General features: G+C 41.7%; 1 protein-coding gene across 1 annotated transcript in view; it reads right to left on the bottom strand.

Moving 5' to 3' along the window:
• Positions 1–12,035, bottom strand: part of RPS6KA2 (ribosomal protein S6 kinase A2) — a 127,465-nt gene that overhangs the window by 28,664 nt on the left and 86,766 nt on the right. The window contains exons 8-10 of the mRNA XM_048487509.1: positions 11,202–11,344; positions 2,493–2,563; positions 647–735 (exon numbers count right to left, since the gene is read on the bottom strand). Of these exons, the coding sequence (XP_048343466.1) occupies positions 647–735; positions 2,493–2,563; positions 11,202–11,344 (303 nt within the window). The remainder of the gene's footprint in view (positions 1–646; positions 736–2,492; positions 2,564–11,201; positions 11,345–12,035) is intronic.

Here is a 12,035-nt window from a genome sequence, read left to right as displayed (position 1 = left end):
GGTAGAGGAATCCATTGTTGCCATGTAATAGCCTTTGTTGTGTCATTTCAAGTGGTGAAGCAACTATTGAATGTAACCCAGCAAAAAAAAATAAGTTTTGTTGTCTGGCTTTCTTTTTGGCTCAGACTGGATCACATTATATACTTAACATAGCTTTGTATGCTTGCTTCCACACTCAGTCAGAAAGTGGAAATGGAGTTTAGATATGTTAGCTAATTTTCATGTCTGCCCCCACTGACACTGTCCTGCATCTGATTCTCCAAACAAAATGCAATTAGATTCCAAAATCTCCAGGGATGCTGATATCAGTTAAGTCCATATCAACTAACACTAAGCAACTATTTTTATTCCCATGTCATATCTTAACAGCACCCATCTCAGTTCCTATTCTTTTTTCTGTTTTACATTTCAGATGGTAGCCATGTTGGTCTGTAGTAGAACAGTTAGACTTCAGTCCTGTAGCATTTCAGAGACCAACAAGATTTCAGGATATAAGCTTTCTAGAGCAAAAGCTCCGTTCATCAGATTTGTCTGTTTTAAGATTCTGAAGCACTATGAATTGACATGAAAAACAAACTACATATTAACATTTGACTGAAATTTATCATTATATTATGCAGAACACACGTAAAAGAAATCCCCATACCTAATCTGTTGGATGGATTTCTTTTGAAAAGCGCTCGCAGCAAACTCTGAGCTTCTATACTCAAAAACTGAGGCATTCCCAGCTTCGCTCTAAAAGAAACGAATATGTGAAAATGTGAGACTGTGAGAATAATACACATATACAAACATACATATATGGAATTACAAACAAACTTCCCAACATATTAGATATTGTTTTAATTTATTCCATTAAAATAATATATTTTAAAATCCTAAGATAGTTTTCAAAATAAAATAAACCATCAAAACCTGATATAATAAAACTTTTGTAGAAAAGATAGCTATTAAAATGGATGAAGGTTTTTTTTAATGCCCATCACATGTTTTAAGTTGCTTATAGCGCAGTCCTAAGGGCTGAAGGGACATAAGAAATGGACTGACCCCTACACCAGAATATCTGACAGATATGCTGGAACATTAGTGCAGATGCCATATTCAAGACTTTTCTTTAACAGTTCGCCTTTCTATAATGTTGATATATCAGTCTATCGATATCAATCTATTACAGTGGTGGTGAACATGTGGCACGGGTGCCAGAGGTGACACTCAGAGCCCTCTTTGTGGGCACATGAGCTGTTGCCCCAGTTTGGGCACTCAGCAGTGGCATAGTGCCAAGGGGGCGAGAGGTGCGTGACGTACTGGGCATGTGCTCCTGCGGGGGTGTGGTGAGGGTGGCACATCTGCAGCACAATATCTGGCATAAAAGTTCCGGCATAAAAGGGAGTGGTTCAAAGGCTGGGACCAACATTAATTGGTTCCCTGTACTGTTATGAACCAGATGTTACCTGAAATGGTGGAGTCTGACCCTTTTAGAGTGGGGGACTTAGTGAGGACAGACTTTTTGACTGAGCAAAAGGTCAGGCAAGCTCAAGATCTATGTTCCCTATGTATACTAGGGTCAGCTTTTGCAAGAAATTTGCAAGAGAGCAAATAAAGTTTAACAAATGTATTTAGGGATAACAGGGGTACACAAGCGCACAATACTCAAACAGCAGAACAGACACACAGTCCTAGGATATCAGCAGTGTTGACAGGATAGATTTAAAATAGATGAAGAGAATTTGAGGAGTAAGAGTTATAGTAATCTGACCTTGGAACTGAAAGGTCCCATGAGCAGAGTTGAGCGATGTGCACTTAGCTCTGGTAGAAGAGCAATGCATTGGGGACAATATCAACATACAGAGAGGTGTCCAGAAATATTGAATGTTGGGAGAGAGGGATTTTTATAGGGAAAAAAGGATCCTGGAGTTTTGCAGAATGGCCCTTAATCTCTCAGGACAAAGGGAAATCCTGCCTTTCTGGGGAAAGATAAGAGGCAGACATCAAGCTTAAGTGTTGAGCCATAATTTTATGGTTTGAGTGCTTAGCCTGATGGAAGTGCCCAAAGTTCAGCACTGCCCTTAGGATGACACACACACACACACATTTTATTTGTGGTATGTTATACCACAGTGGTGCTAATAAGCAGGCAGACAATATCAGGGACAACACAGCACAAACCTTCAGTCCAATGGGTCTGATCAAACTAAATAGTAAATAACTTACATTGATTCCATGCCAAGTGTTGAGATTAAAACTGGACCCTGAGTCTGACACATATCAAAATTATTGAATTAGAATTTTCACATTCTCTCTAATACTCACTTCTCTGTGTAATGAGGATCTGAAATTCTTAATTTCTCTGCGAATTTCTCCTACACATTACACACACACACACACACACACACACACACACACACACACGCTTAGTTGAAACAGTTTTATTCAAAGCAGTTTTATTCAAAGCAAAAGAACACCTGGCAAGCAAGTTGGGATTTACAACTCACTTGAGAATGAGAGCCATTGTCTCCTTTCTGTCTTTTCCCTGGAATGGTAATGATCCTGTCAACATTTCAAACTGTAAATGAACAAAGAACAGTCAATTTTTTTAAATGAATCTAACCACAAATATGATATGAAGCTTCACAGCATGCACTCTGATTCTTCCCTTAGAATGCTTTCTGTTCAGCTCATTCTCAACATATATTAGCACTCTTCCTAAATTCTATCAAAAAAGGTAAATATGAACAGCCACACTTAAATCACAGTGACTGTTACCACAAGAAATTTATCTTGATTGAAGAAATAAAAGAAAAACAAAAATAAATATTGCCAAAAACCCAGGGTAAGGACAAACTACAGAGAAATTCTTAAATCATTAACTAGGGATATGTGCTGGGATTTATTACTTTGATTAATTATAAGCTGGATGGGTAACAAAATGGTGAATGTGATTCTATGTACATAAATATAACTTCTTAAAGATACTGATAAGTGTGAAATGGCTGTGGCTGTAACCTTGGATACTGTAATTAAAACATCAATTCAGTATGCAATCGCAGTGGATAAAAGGCAAATCCAGCACTGGGGATTACATGGAAAGGGGATGGTAATGAAATGGGCAATCTCCATATTTATATTATTTGTATTATAAATTTATGATGTGGCTGCTTTGGAGTACCATTTGTTTATTTATTTAATTCATTGATACCCTGTCCTTTTTTCCCCGTGCGGGACCCAAAGCTGCTTATATCATTCTCTCTCCTCCAATTTTTCTACTATGTACAGTTCTATTATCTCCATCACAATAAGTTGCAGAGCTAGAAAATGCAATGAAAAGGGTAACCAAAAAGATCAAGGCGTTAAGCTCTTTCTTAACAAGGATAGGCTAGGGACAAAACAGAGACTTGTATATTTTGCATGTAAAGGAGAAAATAATCAGACAAGGGGAGAAAGATCCTCTCCATCTTGCACTAAATAGTCACTAAAAGAAATTAGAAGTAGAACCAGTGAAGTCCCAAAAATTTTTTTTCATGCAATCTACATGGTTGCTTCCACATGGTGTAAAAATGCACCCCCACCATGGCAGCAGCAGCAAGGGGCACAGAAATAGAGCCCACACACTCCACACCCATGCCATTCATTAGTGCTGCCACCTTCACCTCTCCTCTTTTCCTCAGACTTCTCTATGCAAAAGCATAGACTCAAAAACAATAATGCTAGGCCTTCCTACAGCCCCCCAACCCCTTCCATTTCAATGTATTGTCGAAAAAACCAGTCAGATTCAACTAGATGATCCCATGACAGCATCCTCACTCTGAGAGTTGCCTGCCGGGGGAAGAGCAGGAGTCAAGAAATGGTGGGAGTTTGGGAAGGGGGGGCACCAAGGGGGAGGATCACCGCAGAATGGATAAGACAACAAGACCCCCACACAACACCTTGATGCCGGGCTGCCAACTACCACACCACCTGCATGATGGTGTCAGCTCCAGGTAGACCCTCCATCACTACCAGGCCCAAACTCTTTTGACCGTGTATTGTAAAAAGGCTTTCACGGCTGGATTCAACTGGTTGTTGTGGGTTTCCAGGCTGTGTGGCCATGGGCAGGTAGATCTTGTTCCTAACATTTTGTCTGCATCTATGGCTGGCATCTTCAGAGATGTATCACAGACTTCCCTCTGTGATACACCCAGTGGTGTATTTGCCTAGGGACAGGGGGTACCCTCTGTCCCTGTGCACCACTTATTTGGTCACGTGGGGGTTGCAAAATCGCCCCCACATGTGAGCAGCAAGGCAGCAAGGCAACAGGAAGTCCTGCTGCCTTGTCACCTTCTGGTGCCCTCGGCCCCGCCCATGTTGTCATTGACATGGGTGAGGCCAAGGAAGCCAGAAGACCCCCCAGCTTAGCCCCCCTTCCCAGCTGCTGGCTCCCCCCAAGCCCCACCCCCTCCCGGCTGCTGTCCTCTGCGGAGGACAGAAGCAACTGGAAGGCTCTGTGCTGGGGCCTTTGCTTTTATAAGCTCGGGGGCCACCCCCAGAGGGGAGGGCAGAAGGGACTGCTGGCTGCTGGCTCGGAGCCGGCAGCTGGGAGGGGGCGAGGCTCAGGGATGGGCCCCGCCCCAGGTGTAGTGGGGGGCACCTGGAGAACGGATGTCTCCGGGCACCATTTTCTCCTGGTACACTTCTGGATACACCTCTGAAGATGCCGGCCACAGATCCAGGTGAAAGGATGCAGGAACAAGATCTACCAGACCACGGTCACACAGCCCGGAAAACCCACAACAACCAGCCCTTCCATTTCCTTTCTCTATAGCTTTAATAATGCCTAAAGGGGAGGGGGGAAATAAATGCAGAGCATAAGTCCATCATTTTGACAGCAGAGCTTAGCTCTACATCCTCCTCATACTGGTTGCAGGTGGAGCATGCATATAGATATGGACTCTCTGCCTGCAGCCATGCCACAGATATGAGACCCTTAAGGCTACTGGCTGAAAGGACTGTTTGTCTGACACACTTATTAAGTTCATGTATAAGAGGATCTCTTTATACCATAGCAGCCCATTTATTTCTTAAAACGATTATTAACAAAATGGTATATATGCTGTATAATCTCATTAATAATTGGGGAGGTCTTTTGCTGACATCCATACCATAAAGCAAGGACCAGAAGGCATACAGTTACATGTGTCACCACCCTCTGCACTCAGAGTCCCTCACCTTTAGTCATTCTTCCTCAGCTATTTCTTTTCCTTTCTCTTTCAGTTTTTTCTTTCAGATGCTAGTCTAAGCATTGTCAGTGCTGTGTGAGCATCTGCTCTGTTGTGATTAAAACAAATCCTAATTAGGTACTAAATTTAATTTAAATAGCTAAGAGTACATCTCAGTTCCATTTTGGTAAGTGCAAGTAATAAAAGCAGAAATATGAGCCCCAAGGAAGAATTGTTCTACATCTGCTTCCACAGATAAATGGATTTTTAAAAGGCAGCACAAAAGTAAAAATGCTTGGTTAGAAGCCTCATGAGTTTCAAAGGAATTGTTATTTTTCCTTTTTAAACAAGGACATCTCAAAATATAATTTACTCAGTGCAACAAGTAGCCTGAATCTAAAGCTACTGTTGATATTAAAATACTATGAATTACTAGCAGAAACACTAAAGTTAACTTTTAATCTTGGGAATTTCACAATGCCAGGGGGAAATATAATCCTAATTTATAGCTTTTTCACAAGGTGACAGACAGACAGACAGACAGACAAATAGATAGATAGGTTTTCACAAGGTGAGAAAGAAACTTATCTAGAACATTGGTCTGGTGCATCAGGAACCAAAACTTAATTTTTGTGGGTTTTTTCACATATTTTTATACATAAGCCCCAATGAGATGAATGGCAAGAGTCTGAGTTAGTGAGGTTTGCACACAAGAGTAACATAAATCTTTCTAAGTTTACTCATCCTGATAAGCCTCAAAAAGGCAAGCTAGAAGGACAGTTCCCTCCCTAAGCATTTACTGAATTTGTTGCAAAGTTGGTTACTTTGGGGATTGGCCAGTCTATGAAATTAATTAATTAATTAACGAGCACTTTTGAGGTAATCAAATTGATACATGGCAAGGAGTGAGAGCAGAGATGGAAGCCATTAATTTGATAAGGAAGAATAAAATAAAGATTGCTTCCACACTGTGGTTTTGCTCCAGCTCCCATTTGGAAATCAAAGATAGGCTGCTTCCACGCCAGGATACTCATTTGTAAACTCTTCTACAATCAGGTGCAAATAGAATTGATCATGTGATACACAACACTTAATCCATAGCTATTGCCTACATAAAAATCTAGTCATTCCACACATATATATATATGTGTGTGTGTGTGTAATGGTCTTACTTCTCCCTGGTGCTGCAACTCAATTTTTTAAAAATGCCACAAATCAGGTCTCAGAAAAGAGACAAAGTTGCTTGGATTATCTGAAAAAAATCAAGTAAAATTCCAGATTGACTCAAAGACACAAATAGAAGCAAAGACAGAAGCATATTCTTGAAAAATGCAATTTCATAAAAGGTACAGTGCCATCTTTCATCACAGGTCGACAGTGCTAAGCAAAGTCTAATATTTCCCTAACAATTTGCTGATTGTTCTATGGTTGAGAAATAATAATACCCAAGCATGTCAGAAAAGACTATTCTCCTTATTCTCTCAGCTTGTTAAAGAGGTGAAGACGCTTCTAGTACATCCTCAACTGAACAGGTAAAAGAAACAAAAATATGGTTCAGGCTTTTTCCTTAATAATGTTATTATAATCTGACTTTTTCCTTACTTTAGATGTTTGTTTTCTGTATAATTTTAATACATGATCTAGAAATCTGACTTGTGCATTATACACAAAGGTTATAAAGTGGTGCAGAAACCTGGGAAATTATTCATTTGCCTTCCCTTACAATTCTGATGATGCTTTGTTCTGAACCACAATGAGCATCCTGAGGAGGAATCCCTGGAGGCTATGAGTCAGGCCTAGACTCTGAGGAAATGCCATCCTTGCTGACAGGGCCAGGAAGAAACAAACAGAACCTTAACAGAGCATGAAATACAGGTGGCCTAATTCTGTGGATCGATAATTACAATAGAACAAGAACAATAATCATAAGGAGGGAGGAAGAAGGAAATTATGGTAAGCAGAAAGGTTTTATATACTCTGCGATGCAGTATATAAGGGAACATTTGTTTTATAAGGGAAATTAGAGGAAAACATGACATTTGTTCAAAACCCAAGTGAGGTCATTTATTTATTTATTGGAGTCCCAGTGCGGACCCAAAACAGTTTACGTAATTCTCCTCCATATTCTCTTCACAACAACCCTGTGGGGTAGATTAGGCTGAGAGTGTGTGACTGGTCCAAGATCATCCAGCAAGCTTCCATGGTATGGTGAAGATTCAAACTGGGGTCTCCCAGATCCTAGTATGACACCATAACTCCACACTGGCTTATAAATTAGTTACATTACCTCTCTTTCATTTTTAGATTGTAAACAAGTTTTGTATTTTTAAATCTGATCTGCAAAATAGTCAGGGCCACTGTCAGCACATCCTGAATTGAGGACCAAAGCTTCTGGCACAGTCTACTGCTGTTGCCCCCACAAACCCTTCCCACCACTAGCTTTCACCACCAGTGTTCCTGGTCATATGTGGGGGGGGGGGGCTTGTGGGTAGTGCATGAGGGAAGCATTCCCATTCATATGCTCTGTCCAGCTCCACTGGGGAAAGGGATCCAGGTGGTGAACAGTGACAATGCTCCCAGCCATATGTGCTGTCCAGCGCTGTTGGGAGAATAGCATGCAACTGGTGCACAGCCCGACTGCCCCAATGTGAATGCCCTGTCAGGCACCATTATGGAAAAGGTGTATGGATAGTGGTAGACCTTGCAAGTTATGGTATATTGGTACTACTGCTTTAGGAACAACTCCCAAAGGCAATCTAGAAAGCAGAAGCTTAGGTCTTGCAACCATAACTAGAGGAGAAGTTATAGTTACTTCTGTTAGTTGGCTGTTACATGCCAGTTCTTATGACCACTATTGCCTCCAGAACCAGTTCTTTCCTTCCATAAAGACATAACACAAGTGAAGAGCTGGCAGGGAAGGAGGCATGAGCAGTGAGTGGGTGAGATGAAGAATAAGAAGGCACGCTATAGCAGGGAATGGCACTTTCTGTCCACCCCTCCAGCCCGAAACCTGACCCTGGCCCTGTTTGTAGTACAAAAATAGTAATAAGAAAAATGATATCCATAAGATACAATGGTTTGGATCAAAATTTTCTGTTCCAGTAATTATGGCATCTTCTTCGTATGCACCAGAGCTTTCCTCTGATAGAGGTAGGATTTCCAGGTTCCCCTGGCTACTGGCAGAAGATTTGGGGTGGGGGTGGGATAGGGTTTTCAGCTCCAGGTTGGGAAACTCCTGGAGATTTTGGGATGGAGCCTGGGAAAGACAGAGGCCTCAGTGGCATACAATGCTAACAGTCCACCCTCCAAAGCATCTATTTTCTTCAGGGGAATTTATCTCTGTAGTCTGGAGAGGAGCTGTAATTCTGGAGCATCTCCAGGTCCCACGTGGAGGGTGGCATACATGGACCCCCCCTTTTGTTTAGATAACATAAACGTAACGGCCACACTGATTAAATGTGCTGCCAGGTACTGTTTGATACTTTATAAGATCACTATGATGCAGAAGTATTGTCTCATGATTTTAAAGTTGCTTTGCTCAGTTCTTTCAGGCTTGAGGGCATGGGAATAATAGACAGCTGTATCAGAGTTCATGGAGGAAGGCAAATGACGTGTCTGCTAGAAAGAATACCACAAGAAGCTGTGTGCACAGAGGGTGTTGTTAACCTGCAGGCAACAGGTCAGAACACTGTGTCTTTTGAAAAGGGTACTTCGTGACTTGCATAAAAGAGCAAAACTCAGGCACAATGGAAAAACATTTGCTTCAGCCTCAACTACTAGAAACTTTGTTGCTAAATTTTCCAAGTTGTATGGTCCAAGTTGTATGGTCCAAGCTAGTCCAGTGGGATACATATTACCAAGGGAAAAGGGGGTAATTGGATGAAAGTGAATAAATTGGATGAAAGTGAATAAATTGGATGAAAGTGAATAAAATGTTTGCTGGGTCCAATTCACAAAATAATTGTGCTAATTGTAGCACTTTCTGCGAGATCCAGTTAAGTCCCCAAACTTTTTGAGCCTATGTACACCTTTGGAATTCTGAGAGGGGATGGTGAGCACCACCCCAAAATGGCTGCTACAGGAAGTAGAGTCAATGAAGCACCTCCCTCTTCCCACCTCCTTGGAAGAAGGAGTCCTGAAGGGGCGGGATGGAACCACACACTGGCTTAGGAAAGGCCAGGTGCTTACCAGTTCTCCTCATCCTCCAGTGGAAAACCTTTTTCATTTGAATGAGGGCAGACAATAATGTACTCTTCCTTACAACAACCATGTTGCCATTTCTTCCTGGAATTCCCTTCTGCCACCCAGGTGAGCTACAGCAGGCAATAGTAGTAGAGGCACAAGGTTGCTCTCTGCCAGCTGACCATCCTGTTTTGCAGCCATGTTATTTTTCTGTGTGTTTCTTTGCTTTTTAACAGTGATACTGATGACAGTGTTAAAAGATCTCTGATATTCGAGGGCTATTGCCACTGTAATTACTGTAGTGGAGAAAGCTTCAGTATACATATGTTGATGTTTTCAATATTTGAAGGTACTGTAGTGGACACCAGACTGTTCTTCCTCCTAACTTGTCCTTGGTGTCCCATCTACTTTTACTCTTTCAGAGACTCAGAAGTCTTGTTTTCTTCTCCGATGTCTTCAGTTCCATCACATACATTAACAATTTCAGAATGACCAAAGAACTATTTAATAATTCATAGGAGACCAAGGGCTACTTACTTCCCTTTTTCTCTTGCCCTCTCTGCCCCCACTAATTCAGCTGCCTATAAACCAAGGCGCCCTAGTTTCCTAGCAACAGCATGTTATGGATTGCAAGGTTTCATTTCTCTAATGAATTATAGCTGTATCAGAAGCAGAATTTTCCCTCTTGTTCCCTGGAATGGATCAGATAATAAGTATGTGACTGTAAAGGTTTGGAATGATGGAAAAACCCGACAAAGGGGCAGAGTGGGAAAATGTGCTTCAAGTGTGGTTTTCACTGACAGTGCAATAAGTTATATCTTTTTAAGTTCACTGAAGTCAATGAGGTTAGAATGATGAAACTCTTCTGAGGAGTGCACTGTCAGTTTAAGTCTGAGGAGGTCCATGGGAGAATTTTAAAGGAGTTGGAGGGAGGGGTGGAGAATAAATGCCTGGCCGTAAGAGGGTGACAGTTAAAGCACTCCCAGTCTGTTTGCCAAAAGAATTAAAGGCAGAGGTGAGGAGTATGTCAGGGCAGGAAACAAAAGATACTTGAAAGCACAGACCTAGTAAGAAGTGTCACCTGGAAAACTAAAAATTGCTCTTTTAGCTCTCAAGAGGTTTTTTTTGTGGATAAAGCAGAGGATGGGAGAACCATGTATGTCATCCTGAGTTTCTTTGAGGATGGGTGGGATGAAATGGGAACACACAGCTATACATTCATGTACAATCTTCTCCTCCTCCAAAGAAACCATGGAGATATCATGTTTCATAACATCTAAGCAGAAAAAATCTGAAAAATACAGTAGCACTAGCAGGCAGGCGGGTGGACTGTTTAGTAAGAACCAGCGAGTTTTGTAGTGGTTGAGAGCAGTGGACTCTAATCTGCTAACATATATTCAGGATGATGTGATATGGGGCAAATAAACATTCACTAAGGTATGATCATTTTTGAGTATTTTGAGGGACACATGTGCCCCTCAGTTTTGAGTATTTTGAGGGACACATGACAGATTTACACATGTATACCCTTCACCCTGGATAATAGGTATGCTTATTTTGTACTCAGGATCTATATCCAAATTGGAAATATGATCAGTTGTTAGGGCCGCTTCACATGTTATAACTCAGCTTCATCATGATCACACACGTCAGGTAAAAACTGCTTCTCACAGCAGATGTAATACAAATGGTCAAGAAACCACAGTCAATAAAATGTTCCTTTGCAAAAGCTCAATAACTACTTGATGAGGAATATCTTATCAAAACTATAAAATAAACAGCACACCCACAATACAGCAAACCCTAAAAAAGATTTCCCTCTATTACCATTAGGACACCAAAAGACCACCAGTCCGCACTATGTGTATGTCCTCGCCGGTTGACCACCTCTGGGGCCATGTACTCTATCGTCCCACAGAACGAATAAGCTCTCTTGTCATGATCAATGGCTTCCTTGCTCAGGCCAAAGTCTAAATAAATTAAATGAAGAAAAATGAAGCATGTAATACAATGATCATTAGAATCACAATGAATTCCATACAGCATTTTGTACTCTGAACAGTTAACAGTACAATCTTATGTTGTTACTGCAATTTATTGATTGTAATGGTCTTAGACTGGAGTAAATCTACATAGGGCTGAACTACATGTGACAACCACTCCCGGGCTAGGAGACAAACAACCCCATCCAAACGAGGGCGGGGGGTCGAATTCCCTTCTGGGAACAGCGCAAAGGCCAGCAGATTTGCCCTCCCTGGAGCACTTACCCACCACTGCCCTCCGGTGCTGGAATGCAGTGCCAAACATAGCATCAGTGTCCCAGCCGGCACAGTGGGAGTGGCCCAGGGGCATGACCACAGGAGGGTCCAATATTAATTGACTCCCTCTTGGCCTTTACTGATGTTACACCACTGGGCTACAGTTAGGACTTAAGCCAGCCTTTTGGCTGGTGTAAGTCCACTGTGGCCCATAGAGGCTCCTCAGTGGAGGGGAGGCTATTTGACTTTTCCAGCCTCCCCATGCCATCGGGAAGCCTCTTTGGGAGCAGTGATTAGGCACGACTACAACCGGGAACTCATCTCATGGATGGGACTGAAAGGCCTCATTCCAGCTCTATTTTGTTGCTTATTTATATGATTTAATTTATAAGTAGTTGTTGTT

The sequence above is a fragment of the Sphaerodactylus townsendi genome, linkage group LG01, assembly GCF_021028975.2.
Source record: "Sphaerodactylus townsendi isolate TG3544 linkage group LG01, MPM_Stown_v2.3, whole genome shotgun sequence".
NCBI classification, from domain to species: domain Eukaryota; kingdom Metazoa; phylum Chordata; class Lepidosauria; order Squamata; family Sphaerodactylidae; genus Sphaerodactylus; species Sphaerodactylus townsendi.
The sequence above is the reverse complement of the archived record's forward strand: the minus strand, read 5'-3'. Positions and strand labels throughout refer to the sequence as shown.